General features: G+C 29.6%; 1 protein-coding gene across 4 annotated transcripts in view; it reads right to left on the bottom strand.

The window, feature by feature from the left end:
• LOC129958872 (zinc finger CCCH domain-containing protein 18-like) overlaps window positions 1-16,515 on the bottom strand; it is a 97,086-nt gene that overhangs the window by 36,827 nt on the left and 43,744 nt on the right. For 3 of the 4 annotated variants that reach the window (XM_056071595.1, XM_056071594.1, XM_056071596.1), the window contains one exon: window positions 8,122-8,274. The exons of the other annotated variant lie outside the window; for it this stretch is intronic. In XM_056071595.1, the coding sequence (XP_055927570.1) occupies window positions 8,122-8,274 (153 nt within the window). The remainder of the gene's footprint in view (window positions 1-8,121; window positions 8,275-16,515) is intronic. 4 annotated transcript variants of the gene reach the window in all.

The raw sequence follows: 16,515 nt of genomic DNA, 5'->3' as shown, positions 1-16,515 counted from the left end.
TCCTAAACATTATCTGTATACAATTTATATTGTGCAAAGTACTGTTTTATGAGGGGTTGCCCCCCCCCTCTTTCCGTATTCTTGTATTCCATGAATGGTGATGTCTCTGTGGACCACAGGTCACGAAGGATGGTAAAACAGTAGACGCGGTCGTGAGTCTCCACGAGAGCATGCGTCGCCAGGGAGAACGCTAACTCTAGTGAATATTGAATGAGACTAGAGAGACTTGCTGGACTGTTCGGTTTGAATGGCTGTGAACCGCGGTAGCACGATGAGGTGCCCAAACTATAATATGTACCAAAACTGTAAATATGTACAATAGAACCTATAATTAATCTTAGACACCGTTTTGTAATGAGTTCTTTCAGAGGATGGACACATTCGCTTCCACATTTATGGCTTTCAAATAAAGGATAAAAATAACTAATCCAATCTTATTTTCCTGATATTAAAATTATCGAAATCGAGTAAAGATGATTTGACCAAGAAATCTATAAACCCCAAGAGAATAGCATCTTTTATCTTTTCTGATAAAAGTACAATACAAAACGTGTTTCTTTCTTTCACACTTAATTGTTCTCTGTCAAAACAATTTCTTACAGATGCAAAATTTATTGGATTTTTTTTTTATTTTTTTTTTTTTTTTATACATAAGCTACTGACAATCACTCTTGTAAAGCATATCTTTATCAGATATTCCTTTTGCGAAATGTAAAACTTGCCAATAATTTGTTCCCTCTTATACCTGCACTTTTTCTTTTCTTTCAATTCTGCACTATTAGAAAAATTACAATCGCATTAGCAATTTACTGAAAAAAATAATTGCAACTGAGAAATTTTCTTTCAAAACATTTTTTGAAAAGAATTTAATTATAGTTTTACTAATTTCTGAATATCAGATGCATAAAAAGTCAAAAGTGAATCATTACTTTGATACATTTGAAAAAATGGTTTAATACGTTCCGCAAAACATATGAAACAAGCTGAAAACGTCTCTCCAATACTTCACTGTTTATACCTTAAGAAAAATTTTATCACCTCATCCTCCGGCATAAAAAGTAAGAACTTTGGATAAGAGCTTGAAAGCCAAGAGTACGCAGATTTTCTTATTTTTATTTTCGGAGGTCCAGTAATAAAAAAAACTATGGAAACGCGCGGAAATTTTTGATCGGTTAATTGAATCCGAAATTGCAAAAGAGCGGCAATTTTAGAAACAATATTACTTAACAAATTTCATTTATCTAAGTTGTTGCGTGGCACAGTATTTCCTTTGAAGCGAACATAAAGATAAACAGGTGATCAATTCTTCGACGGATCTGGCTCAAAACTTTGATATGGATGTACACTTTAGATGCTAAAACTGTGTGAAAAATTTTACCGACGTAGCATTTTGCGTTTTGAAGGTATCGTATTAACCTGTACTCATACAAACACACACACACAAACAAAAAAAAAAGCCTTTATGGAAATGGATTTCGTTCAAAATTTGATAGTAATCTGCCAATTTGGTGTTAGGAAATTCCAACTCAAAGCTGTTTATGTTACTTAGTTCACATACAGGCATAATTTTAAAAAATGTTTTATTAGGAGGTTTGAATCAAGAAGATTGGGCAGAATCTCGAGTTCTTTTTTCTGGCGATTACATTTCTTTCTCTTTGAATAGTTTGTATACGAAAAAGAAAAAGAAAAAACTTATTGCCATTAATTTATTTTTGGTATCTTTTGGCAAAAGTTACAAATGGTCAACAAATAACTTTGGAGCATCATAAACGTTTTCTTTACTTTCATTTTTAGAAGCCTTCAATCATTCGGTGCATTTATTAACTTTTGTTAGTCCACAATAACTGAAATACACATTTTTCGGTACATAGTTCAGAAGTTCTAAACTTTTGCCTAAAAATTAATTGAGGTAAAAATATTTAAAAAATACATTCATGGCGAGCTACTAAATCACGTGGAAATATAATTAACATATGCTTCGCAAACAAGTAATTACATACAGAAAAACACCGATTTCCTGTTAAATACTAATATTAGTAGAGTTTTTTGAATACATAAAATAATCTGTGAAGAGAAAGGACTTTTCCCCTTGTCGAAACAAACCAAAGGAGATAAAAGAAGAGTTAAGTAGATGGAAAAGATATATTTTCCCCATTCTATCATTTTCGTAAATTGAGAAAACTTTTTCCACTGGCCTCCGGATTCATTGATATCCGGTAAACATTAAAAGATTCGATACCGCAAAGAAAATACAGTCTACGTTCGAGCAGATATAACGTGGTGAAATGGGATCCCCTCCCCCTGAGAAGGAAAATATAAGAACCTGGATAAAGAATAGGTACTTTTAAGACCCTTATATAAGAAACATAAAAAATAAGCAGTCTTTAAGGACTTTTAATGACGTTACCGTGTTTCGAGGTTTACCTCGGAAACCATAAAGATTTAACTAATAATTATGAAATCGCTAGGCGACGTTTATTTACCTTAAATAATAAGTTCAGGCAGAATGAAAATTTCTACTCAAAATACAAAAATATTATTAACGAACAGTTAAAAGATAATATTATCAAAGGTAATTTTAACTTTGTAACTTAGAGGTAAACTTTGAATCGAATAATGATGCACGTAAAAGTTATTTCATACTTCTTCCTAAACAAGTTACGGAATTAAAAGGAACTACTAAACAATCAGAATCTTTAGGACGCAAACACGTGCCATTTGACGTTAAATGCAATCCATTTATTTAAATGGACTTGCTCTGTTATGAACGAACGTTCGTGAATCAGTGGCGCTGAATCTGAGGAAGTTGCGTTAATATCCATGGAAGTGTCTTTTATTCTTAGAGAAACAAGAATGAATTTGCATTAACGGCCGACAAATTATTCGAACTTTTTGGATATATGGAAAGAAAATAATTAAGAATGCCGCCTAGCTATTACTAGATTCTGATATCCCGTTAAAGGTTTGTGGATTTATTACGGATTACAAAAGAGATACTCTAAAGATTGCCCGAAATCAAATGCCAAAATTGCACGAAAAGATTCCTACGAAACGAATCATATACGGTATGCTTGTTGATATGTTAGGTCGTCTAATACCTTTCCCAATTTGCAACAAGCTATTAATTCAGCAACTGTGGAAAAACGATTTTACTAGAGATGAACCACTTCCTCTGGACACGAATTTAAAATTTAAAGAGTGACTTCACGAAGTGATTTTTGTGTGTACCTCGACTTTACTTCTTTGAACGAAAACATTAACTGTTGGAATTGCATATATTTTCTGATACCGGACCTACCTACAGTTTATGGTTTGGTGGCTTATTTTAGAATGAAACATTCAAACGGCGTCAAACACCAATTCCATCATTTCCAAATTTCCACCAACACGTCTAAAAGACGATTATCTCACCACGATTGCAACTGCTAGGTACTTTGGTTTCAGCTCGACTTTGAGTTTATTTGAGAATGACATGTCCAATAATAAAGGGAAATACTTTTTTCCTTTGATGTAATGAACAGACTTGTCTAAACTGGATTAAAGGTGTTTCTCCAGAACGAAAGCACGACGTTCAAAACAGGGCCAAAGAAATAAATAGCAGTAATAATAATAATAATAAACTAACCCTATGAATTCGCATTTTTGCAATGGAAAAATAAACTCAGCTAACAAATTCTTTCGTGACATGTTTTATACGTTACTTACACTCGTGACATTACTTATACTTCGTGACATACATTCATAATATCCTGAATGATAAAATTTTGTGGACAGGTTCTACTTGGCTGATCGAGTTAGATATAGTAAACTGTGAAGTCGCATTTACTTCCGACCGTGATTTGGTCAAAACAAAAAAAAAAAAAAAAAGGACTAAAAATTTTTTTAAAACATGTTGAGAGGTAGTTGAACTCTTTTTAAACCTTTACAGTTATAGTGATGTAAATAAAGTTTTAAGGAATACTCCCAACAGTACACGATTCTTAAGTAACTGCAAATTTAATAAAGAAAAAAGATCAGGCCTTTCAAAAAGCAAGTGATTAAGTAAATGCTGAAAAATATCGGATTCAGTTTGTTCACCTGACAAAGTTTGAAAAGGATTACCAGGATACGAAGAACCCAAGTATATTAAAAATAATTCTAGTTTCTTTTTGCTTAAATCCAATATTAACTGAAGACGGATTTATATACTTAGAAGGAAGATTGCGAACTACGAAAAACCTCTGCTCAAACCAAGATTCTCCAAGCTTTTGATTTTAAGAAAGCATATAAGATAACATCATGATGTGTATCTGACATACTTACGCAAATCCAAATGATACTGAATTTTGCGCGGTAAACAGACAGCAAAATCATGTCTGAATAAATGCTTAGCTTACAAAAAATTTAAGGCAAAGTAAGGAAGACACATAGTAGCTCCGCTACGAATCAACAGAATTTACACAAATCATCCTTTAGAGAAAGTGGAAACAGATTTCGTCAGTCTTTTTTCGCAAATAACACCGAAAAAGGCTTACATAGATTTATTAACTGTAGCTACACACGCAATTAATCTTGAAATGGTTTTCAGTTTAAGCACTGAATATTTCCTTTTAGAAATTCAGAGATTTATTTCTAAAAAAGGCGTTATAATTCGAACAATGCTTTGACTTTTACAGTTGCTGAACTTGGACTGGAAAAACTCTTTTCCAATTTATCTGATCCCGAGATTCAAAATTACTTTTTTTTAAAAAAGGCATTTTATGGAATTATACTGTTGAATGTGCCGCTTGGTGCAGTGAATATTGGGAGGGCTTGCATAAATACAACATGTGTAAGAAAAGTTTTAGGTAAGCTTTGAAGAATTGAACTAATAATTGATTCGCGGCTTCTTATGTATGTATTTAAGGTTTCTGAGGAACTATTTCCTCTCACTTCTGCAATTTTTTAGTTGTAAAGAGATTAGCTTTTCTGTCTCATTGGGTAGATAAGTAAATATATCAAGTACGAAAACGGTTCGAATGAAAACATTTTAAGAACTATTCAATTAGTTCTGGAAAAGGTGTAAAAGAAAATATATCAACCGACTTCAAAGTTCTAACCGTGTAGAATCTGTCAATGCAACAGCTGAATTTTATATAAATGTAGTAATCCTGATAGGAGATGACAATAGATTGAGTCAGATGTGGAGACTCAGGACAGTGATTGAAGTCCGAACTGGGTGAGATGGAAAGGGAGGAGTAGCGACATTAAAAACTGTATCAAGTAATATTAAATGTAAAGTTCGACAGCTTTACAGTTTAGATCTTCATAAATCCATGTAAGGTAAAATTATTTTTTTCTTCTAACATTGCATATTCTCTATTTCTATACTGGAATTTATAATCTGGCCTATTATAATCTGCCTTTGTTTATATTATCATGATTTGAGTACTTGTTAATTGAATTGCCTATATATATATTTCAGAGAAGTGTAATTATTTCATGAATGTGCAAATATTTAATAAATATTTCAGTTAAAATGAACATCATTCATAAACATTCTAATTTTTTGTACTTCTAATACTGCTTTTGTAGAAATTTGATTAAAATAAATATCTTCATCAGGACAGGAGGTGCAACTTTCTCTAAAAGGAAAGCGGTACGGGAAAAATAAAATTATTTTCTCAATCCCGGGAGGAATTTTTTTTAGTCAGATTAAATTAAATCTACAACAGGAGGGTGTATAGATTGGATATGGCTCTAAGCTGGATTTCAATCTGTATTCTTAGATGTTGTGTCACTAGTTTTAAGCTTTCAGTTTTAATCTATACTTATAATAAAGCTCAATGTGCGTGTGCGTGTGTGTTGGCGCTCTAAAGGCCAGACCGTTTGAACCACAGTTACCAAATTTGGTACATGTATACCTTGGAGGTCGGGAATGTGCACCTGGGGCCCTTTTAAATTTTTAATTAGAATTTTAATTATTAATTAAAAACTAACTTTCCCGCGAAAAATATCTTCCTTTCCCCACCGCCAAATGAGTAAGGCTTCAGTTTGTTTTCCCCCATGCTAATGAAGCTAGGCTTAACATTTTTCGACCGATTATTTCAAACGATTCTGTTTATTTTCTTAATGTTTGATGCATTTAAAATTAAACATTGTTAATTAATCGATTTTTCAGATTCATTCCGAAGTAATTTTGAATTAAAATAAAACAGAATAAAGGAAATTAAAAATTTCTAATCTGCATAGCGTTACCTCAACTGGCGTAGAAAAATTCACGCATTTGCGTTACCATAACTGACGTTGAAAATTTACGCATGCGCATTGTGTTCTGATTGTTGACAACTATTTTCAACGGATGCGGACTTGATTTAAATTACTTTTAGGTTAGTTGTATGCTTTTACGATTAAATTGTATTTATGTTAGTTATATTTTGTATATGCTTATAGTTTTAAGTACATCTTTTCATAAGTAGTTTTTTTAACCTGTTTTCGACCGATTATTTTAAACGATTCTGTTTATTTTCTTAGTGTTTAATGCATTTAAAATTAAACATTGTTAATTAATTGATTTGCTCATGATGAATCTGAGAAAATTTTGTTGGCAAATTCTTGAGATATTACATAAATTAAGAAAGATATTCTTTAGTGCCCATAAGGTTTAAATGCTCAGTGACTCTGTTTTCAGTAATCATATTATAAAAAAATGCTTTCTTTCAGAAAAAATATTATTATATTAATTGCAGATTAATCATTTCCACTTTAATTTAAAGCATAAATTCTACGGGAGCTAACAGAAAATTAGAGAGATACATATTACGTTACGAGATGAAGGCCTATATAATATTATGAGTGAATTGTATGACTATCAAAACTTGAAGTCATTTAAATATTTAAAAATATTTTGACAAAGAAGCTATTAAAGTAGGAATTACATAAAATATTTAATTATTAAAATCTTAACGAGCATTACGATTGGCGACTCGGCTGGTCGCCAAAGGCGGCTAGTAAAGAATAAATAAAGGCAGATTTGGATCATCAATTGAAACTAAATTGACACAAAGATTATAGAATTTCAAAGCAGATTCTGTTATTAGAACTTCTTTTAATTTTTCAAAGGCAGTTCGGTATTCATAAAACCATTTAAATTTTACATCCTTTTACAAAATTTGACATAAAGGATATCCGTGCTTAGCATGTTCAGGAATAAATTTATTGCTAACAATAACTGAACCTAAGAGGTTTGAAACCTTCAACATGTTAATCTTTTGAAACATAACTTGTATGCACAGCTCGTGCATATTATATATATAATAATAATATAATAATTGTTTTTTTTATCATTTGAATTCAGATTTCACTAAATTACATGCATTGTTTATTTTTATGCGTAAAATAAATGTTACTGCAGCCAAATTTATGTGAAATACCCTTCTAAGCAATATAAGCTCTAAGTGTTATACTCAGAATATTTCTCATATACCCTGCTTTCCTGCTTGAAGAATGTTGCTGTCTGGTCATGGTTTAACAAAGATACATTATAGATATAAATTGTTTTAATGAAGACATCTTAATTTTTAAGAAGATTGAATTTATTTCTTAATAATCGTGTAAGGCAATAAAGGAATTGTTTTAGAGGACACATCACCTACTTCCTTTACCAGAATTGTTTTCCCCCATATATGACATTAGCTTTCTAAATGAAGCTGTGAAGCACTGCATCAATATTTTTTATTTGAAATCCTGCTTATACAGATTCAATTTTTCCATTTAAGTTAAACTATAGCCTTAATTAAAAAATTCAAAGCAATTTTTAACTTTAAACCCAAATGTTTATATACTTGATTTCCCATAAGAAATAATAATCTTGTTCAACAAGAAAAAACCTATTTCATTGCAGCAATATTCAAAGTAACATGCACATCCTTGTTTGAATAAAAATATTATTAATTCTCAGTCAGAATCATGAATTAATAATGGCTCTAAATATTTTTTAAAAACAATTGAGCTTTTAAATATAGTAAAATAAAATTAACTTTTCACAGAACATTTACAATTCAATAATTAATGTAGAATCTATCCACAAGTATATTGAACAACACAGATCTAAGAATTTTACATCTAAATTTATTTTAAATTTAATACTACATTTTTATTTACCTTCTCGAACTTAAGCCTCTGGACATACTTGAGGAACTACGAGAATATGACGAGCTTCTAGATGAATATGATGAAACTGAAGAAAAGGGAGAGCCTCCAAAAGACCTAGATCTTTCCCTATCTTTGGACCGTCTATGTTTTGGAGACTTAGATCTGAATTGGGAAAAAAAGTTAAGTATTATGTTTAAGAATTCAGTATTATTAATGATAGTTCTTTTTTTTTACTAAATAAAATATAACAATCTTTTTTTTCTTTTTTTCTTTTTCTTTTTTTTTTTTTTTTTTTACTGATGGTCTACTCAATCTCTGAAACATTTTACAACTCTAAAAATTTATGCAATATATCACAATGAAATACGCCAGAAAATATATGAAAATTGAAGTAACACGTTTATGTTTTTTATTCGACGAACACTCTAAATAACGAAATAAAAAACACTAAACTACCAGTTAACTTCCACCTTTCATTGCTCTCTTGGTTTAACCTTTTTGAATCCTCTGCTCTTTGAAATCTAGTTTAAATCCAAAACGCAAGTGCATAGTTGAATTGCACCTTAAAAAATAAGCCCCCTTTAAACGTCTTTCGAGAAAAAATAGAATCAATATTAGAATAGAGTTTTTGATAACAGGACTACATGTTACGATGAAATCAACGGAGTTGGGTGTTAACAAAGAAAGTATTCAATTTTATAAAAAAAAATATTAAATACCACCAATAATTGCTACATATTTTGAAAAATCTTTTTAACGCATTTTTATTGCATATATAAAGTTATCTCATTACACTACTGCTAATAATACAAAAAACATTTTAATGCTACTTTATCAATACTTCCAATTTCTTGAGAGAGAAAAAATTACGAATATACGTAAACAAAGCATAGATATAAAAAAAAATTATTTCATTAAAATGTAAATATTTTTTTTTTATATCTATGCTTTGTTTACGTAAACAAAGCATAGATATAAAAAAAAAATTATTTCATTAAAATGTAAATAATTTTTTTTCTTTTTAGAAATTTTTTCCAAACTCTTTCAATTCTCTTACTAATAGTTTTCTCCAAACAATTAGGTTTGGTTAGTAATGAAAAGTCCCAGACTTCTTGAGCAAATGCATTAAATTTTATATTTAATTTCAGCAATAAAGTCATCAAGAAACCAGGTAATTGCTTTATGTCACTAATAGCCATTTGTTCCTCAAAAATTGTGACATTTTCAATGGGATAATGCTGATTATGTTCTCGATTTTTTAATAATGTCTACTGAACAGACTGCTTAACATGGTCATTCAAGGGGAGAGAACGAAGTGGAAAATTGAGTTCGGGATAAGATTTAGTATAATGGTAGTATACATTTAGAATGTTCATTCATGAACATATTAAGGAGCAATAGCCAGCCAATATCTAGAAAATGGCCCTCAAACTTTCAGCATAGTTTATAGAGGATAAGGCACTGGAGCAGCATTTCCAATATCCGAGTTCGGTCCGGGTAAGCATTTTTGCTATCTTTTATCTGTTTTCTAAATTATTTCAAAATAATTCAACAATTTTCAAACAGTTTTAATTCATATGTTTTTTTAAACATTCAAAATTACCTAAATAAAATTAACAATGCAAAGTTAGTTTCAATTAATACGATACTCATTTTTGTATGGAAAAATAAACATATTTTTTCTTATTACATGAATTATAACTTCTTTTTTTAAAAATTAGATATAAACGCGTTTTTTTTAAATAATTTAAATAAAATTACAGACAGTTTTAATTAATGAGCAACTCTTTTATCAATCAAAAATAAATGTTCATTCACCTAATACTTGAATCATAATTTTATTTTGAAGCAGGAAAAATAATTACAAACATAACCTAAATGATGATAAATGTTAATTAATTACTGACATCATAAAAATATTTCATTAATTGTTTATTATGTACAAGAACCAGAGTAACAATTATCATTAAAACATTTGAAACAAGATAGATATATTTTAATATCTTGCACAATTCGTAAATAATGAATATCTACAAAAGAAACATTAAAAGGATCAATTGGAAAATAAACTCCATTTACCTTAAAAATTTTTTTTGTGTTTCTTCAGAAAATAGCATAACATATCATGATATTAAAAATTTTGAACCATCTGCCCACGTATTCCATAATTTAACACCTGTTTAATATTCTTTTTTTCTTTTCAATTATTAAAATTGAGAATGTTTGTTGATTTCATTTTATTAAATTCAGCTGCTCTCTTAATTACGGATATGGATATAAATACAGTTCCGTGTAGTTAAAACAAAAACAAAAATTATCGTTATTTATTATTTAAATTATTTTTTATAATTAAAATTATATTTATCAATTAAAAATTAACTTAAAATTATAATTTAAGAACTGTATGGTTAAACATAATAGTTTTTTTTTAAATAAACTGACTTATTAAGAAAAATTACATTTATTCTTCCATACAAAAAAGAATAACATATTAACTGAAAGTAACTTTAAATTGTTATTTAATTTAAGTAATTTTGAATGTTTAAAAAACGCATTCATATTTATAATTATTTATCTTCTAAAAATTAAAGTATAATCCAAGAATTAGGTGAATAAATATTTATTTTTGCATAAAAATTAAAAGAAATTAAAACTGTTTGTAAATTTTTGAATAAATTAAAAATAATTTAGAAGAATTTTTTTTTAAAAAAAGCAAAAAATACTCACCCAGGATCGAACTCGGGTCTCTGGTATGCTATGCCCGTGCTTTATCCATAATACTATTCGGAGGCTTGGCAGCACCTTATTAGTACATACACTATGCTGAAAGTTTGAGGGCCATTTTCTCGAAACTGACTGGCTATTGCGCTTCAATATTTTCATAAATGAAGATTCGAAATGTACACTACCATTATAATAAATTTCACCCCGAACTCAATTTTCCACCTCGAGTCCTCCTCTTGATAGATTAAACATTGCAAAATATGATATTTCGTTCAAATTTTCCATCAATGATGAATCTTTTTCGATCAGCTGCTTGTTCATAAAAAATCATGAAAATTATTTTCAAAACTCTCCACAATTTTGTAAATTTATTTTGTTCAAATACAGGAGGGAAGAACTCTAATTCAATCACATTTTCTAGACATCAAAATGTTTGAAATCGAATAAAGATTATTTGAATATCATCTATATGCTCCATGAAATATATCTTAAGAACAGCATCACATTCACTCTTTCTGATGCAAGAACAACATGGGATGTTTTTATTTTTATTTCACTTATTTTCTCTGCCAAAAAACGCTTTTTCATGATCATAATTTACTGGCGATAAAGCATTTCAAAATTTTTTAAACAAGCTATTGACAATCATGCTCGTACAGCATATAACTTTATCGGATATTTCTTTAGTGGAATGTAAAACTTTCAATAATTTGTTCCCTCTTACATCTACACTGACTTTACCGATTGCAGAACATGGTTAAATCTGCAGAAAAATTAAAGCGACCTTAGCTATTTAGTGAAGAAATAATTTCACCTGAGAAATTTTCTACCAAAAAAAAAAAAAAAACTTTAATTTTCTCTTGTTTTACTAGCTTCTAAATATGAGATGCATAAAAAGGCAGAAGTGGATCATCACTAGGACACATTTGAAAAAATGGTTTAATATACTCTGCAATAAATGTGACAGCAATGGAATAGTTTTCACAAGTCTACTTCCAAAGGAAAATTCCTTCCTACTTGCATAATTTTAGAGACATTAAGCAAGACCTTTCAATTTCCCACACAAGAGCATTTTTTGCTTTGCAGTAAAGTACAGAAAACCAAATATGCATTTGAGAAATTTTTTGACACAGAGCTACAAGTACAGTAAGAACATCACTTACCAAATTTCATTTACTGTGTTGTGTCTTTATGTTATGCATGAGAACGTACAGATGGACATATAGTCAATTCGTTGATGGATTTGATTCAAAAGTTGATATTGATCTAAACTTGCAACTAATACTAAAATTGAATGCAAAATTTTACCAATATAGCTCTTCGTGCTTTGAAAAACAGACAGACAAAACTTCCTGTTAACGAATTTCATTCAAAATTTGATAGAAATCTGCAAATTTAGACAACATACAAAATTTCATTTTTCTAATTCACAGTATTTTTGAGTTACAATGTTCATGGACAGATAGATTACAAAACTTTGCATTTCAGAAGTCTGAATCATCAAGATTCACATATTATATAAATAATGATATTTTTAAATCTCATTTAAATCTTAATTAATTTTCAAATTTTAATTTTAATTTAGACCATGTTAACTTTATTCTAAAATGTTCTCTTATTTCCTGATCCAATTCGCAGTTTTTATTTCATTAATTCTACATGTACTCTACAAAACTGCTTATCTCAGCATTTTCTCCCACTCTGTGTGAAAAGATAAAAAAAAAAATCCCTAATGATTACAGCATTCATTCAAAAATACTTAAGATTCTCTATCCAAAATCGACATGTGGCAAAGAAATCCCTATCAAAATCTCATGGTAAAATCACTGAAGGGAAAAATTTTGGTCTCTTCTGCTCTTGTGCTGCGATGTAGGCTGACGTATTTCTTACCACTTATTCTAAATTATGGTGGTGAAGTATGGTACGTGATAAAATAAATTGAAGTTTTAAAATTTCAAAAGACTCTTCTATTCTGTCACATAACTGCTGCAGCCTGCAGAATTAGAAATGGCAAAATAGCATAAGAGGTAACATAGAACAGGCAGGCAGTATGGATATTCTCTTGCTAGTTGACACTTATTATTCACAAATATTATAGATATATTACTAAAAGTAATAAAATCAAAATCTCTAACAGGGTTGCCATTTAAATCTGAAAAAAAAAATCTCTTTGTTTTCCCTGTACGCATATGCAATATAAACGTATATCCGAGAACAGCATTCCTGTGCTAGTTATAATGAAATGACAATATGCTATAGTTTTAATGAGTGGGGAAAAAAAGGAGAGGAAGCAACAATTTAACTGTATCAGAAATAATAGCGTATTAAATAAATGTTTATATTTACGAAAAGAAAAAAAAATCTATTTATTTATTGCCTGGTACTTAGAAAAACAAAATTAATATATTATGGGGAGGGGGAGATATTGATACTTCTCATGATCTTTAATTGGAAGTCACACGAAGTAATGGACTTGGATGAAATAAAATTCAAAATAACATTTTCACCATCATAATACAAACCATTTTGTGATTACTTAACAAAAGACATTATGAAACAAGATTACTGTTTTTAATTTTATTTTTGCCAATTCATACATTTAGGCATCATTTTCTGCAGATTTTTCAGTCGCCAGTTTCATTTGCAATGCTGCTTTGCGCTTGTATGACAACTTTTCTTTTTCTTCTCCATGAACTTTTCTTTTACTTTCCTAAAGCTTCATAATATATCGCACATGTTAATTTATCATACTGAAGCAAATCTTTTGAAATCAGAAAATTTGAAACACCTCCATAAAAGTTTATGACATCTTATACAGCTCTTAGACTAATTATACTTTCAGATTTCCAACAAGCATAACCTTGTTATACTAAATCCATTTTTCCACAGCTGCATTGCCATGTGACGACACAAGAACAATTTTACAACTCCCCCCCCCCCATCAGGAAATTCTTTGGACTTCAAAATATTAGATTAGAAATCATCTAAGCAAACTGTTTCATTCAATGAATTAAACTGTTCTTTGTATACATTCTTTAGTTTTTTCAAGAAAATCTAAAACTAGATCTTTGCACATTCTGAACATGCCGGGGGAAATTTGTGCTTTGGAATAAAATAGTTGAAGCAAATGAACCATTTGTTTTTCATATTCTAATTCACTGTTCTTCAATAAATGTGGATTTAAATAAGTTGCAGCTTTTAAAACAGCAAGATTTTTGGATAGGTATTCAAATATTGTTTCATAGTAATTTTCACAAATTCTCAACTTCAGTAGCTCCACTAATATTCAAGTAGCTGTAGTCACAATTCCAATATCTTTATTTTCTTCTCAGTCTTAATAAGTGTCTAATATTTTTTCTTCAATTCTGTTTCTTTGGCAATATTTTTTATTAACAAGAATGAAAAGAATATCATATAAGAAAGGTTTAGATTTGAAGAAATGGTTGAAGAATATTAGTAATATAAAAGAAGCTAATTTTAGCCGGAATCAATTTTTTCTGACAAGCATTTATAATATTATCGTTTAGTAACAGTTCTTACTGAAATCTATATATTTCTTTATGTTGTTAATAACTTTTAGAGCACATTCGCAAACAGTGACATTTTAAACTTTAATGGAAGTTCAGAAGAACCTGTAACTTCCAAGAAATCGGCACATCTAGCTGGACTATATTTAAATACTCTAGAGATTCCTCTAAGAATAATATCTTCTTCCCATCCATAGAATTATGTCCATACTGAAACGTTCCATGGATTATGTGTAGTCCACAAGTACTTAGATCTAAAATTTTACACTCATTTTCGCACGAAATTTTGTCATGTTTCAAAAAATTTTCATTTACGTTTGATCCATCCATACTAATTTATAAAACTGTATATATTAAAAAAACTTGATATAACTTTTTTAAAATTTTCTAACATTTCCTGGGCGCTCGGTATGCCTAAAAAATATTGAATATATTGTGGAGATTATTAGCTGATTCACACCAATATCATAGAATAAGATCCATTTGGTATTTTTGTGAAATGGGATTCAAAGCTTTGCCAAAGCATATTACAAATTTTTTATTGTTTAAAGATTTCTGAAGAGATTGTTGAAAAAATGAAGTTAATAAGAACAAATATTTTTGTATAACTTAAAAGTACATTTTTGGCTATTTTGCTACCAGCGAACATATGTAAAAATATTTCCGATATATAAGTAAATACATTAAAAGACGAATGTGACGCAACACGTTTTAATACTCATAAAAACTCAGCTTTAAACGATTGTACTTGAACAAAAAAGTTCGAAATCGGTTTATTTTCGGACATCAAATTTCACGTGTCCTCTTCTCCTGTATTCCTTTTAGATACTAAGTCTAATATCAAGAAGACTTCTTTTAAACTGGCATGCAGTTTTGTATGTTTTCCTCTTTTGGCATAACTAGTAAGCGTCCTTTTTCCCATATAACTTAAGCAGTACGCAGCAAACGGATTTTACAGAACTTCTTTAAACCATTCAGCAAAGTTAGAATTCATATTTTTATCCGTCTAATCCATGTTAAATAAGGGTTTTGAGCAGTTCAGTCTTTAAAAAAAAATTCTAATATACTCTGATTAAGCTCACAATTTCTCAAATAATAAATGAAAAATTTAATAAATTCACGTGTGAGTTACTAACCACCACTGCGAAGCTTTATGTAGATTGAATGTTGTTGAAAACGGAAAGGAAATGATTCAGAGCAATCCGCACGTCGAAGCCGCTACTTCCCCCAATTTCAGGAAAGTCTTTAAATGCAGGACGATCTCTGTATTTCAGGAGTAAGCAGAGTAGAAATACTGAATGTTGCTATTCCCGTCAGAGAAATTTATTCACTTCTTTCAAGTAGTTTCAGAAGACTTGCGCATGTTCATTAGCTGCAATTCTCATGGGAAAAGAACAACTGCCTCTCAAAATAAAATCAGACTGATTCATACAGAAAAAAAAAAAATATATATGAAGGAAGAATAATAGGGGTGAGTTTCTGCGATTATACAATTGTTAATGGTGTTGTTTCGTTTTTGGAACTATTGGCAGCGATATTTTATTCTTACAATATTTAGAGATAGGCAATTTTAGATGAGGGGAAAAGAGGAACTAAGAAACCTAAAATTCTCTGTATCTCGTTTTATGGAAATTTTCACATTTTCCTGCCTATTCCGTTTTTTAAATGATTCTTGAATTCCCTGTACTTTCTGGTTTTACCGGTGACTTGACAACCTTGTCTAATTTCGCTTCCAAAAGCCTTTCGCAAGTCCAGAATGTTTTTAAATATAAAATATAAATACTATGAAAAATATGTCGAATTTTAATGAATAAATTAATCAAATCCTGTATTTACTAATCAATGGGAACTTTTAAAGATAAACTTCAAATGATCTGCAAATTTTTTTTAAAGCAAGAATATTTAAATCACTATATGTATAATTTAGACTGTTTCAAGTACTAGTAGGAAAAAGACCGAGTTTTAAGGAATACAAATAAATTTTTAAAAAACAAATGGATTTTTTTTTAATTTTTATTTACTTTCTCTATAATTTTCAATATTTTGTTTTCTACAGATATAATTTCTAAGTATACGAATTTACAGCTTGGGCAGGTCGAATTCACCATTACCGTTACATCTAGATAAGATACATCGGTATCATTAAACAATA

Source organism: Argiope bruennichi, chromosome X1 (genome assembly GCF_947563725.1).
Source record: "Argiope bruennichi chromosome X1, qqArgBrue1.1, whole genome shotgun sequence".
Lineage (NCBI taxonomy): Eukaryota > Metazoa > Arthropoda > Arachnida > Araneae > Araneidae > Argiope > Argiope bruennichi.
The sequence above is the reverse complement of the archived record's forward strand: the minus strand, read 5'-3'. Positions and strand labels throughout refer to the sequence as shown.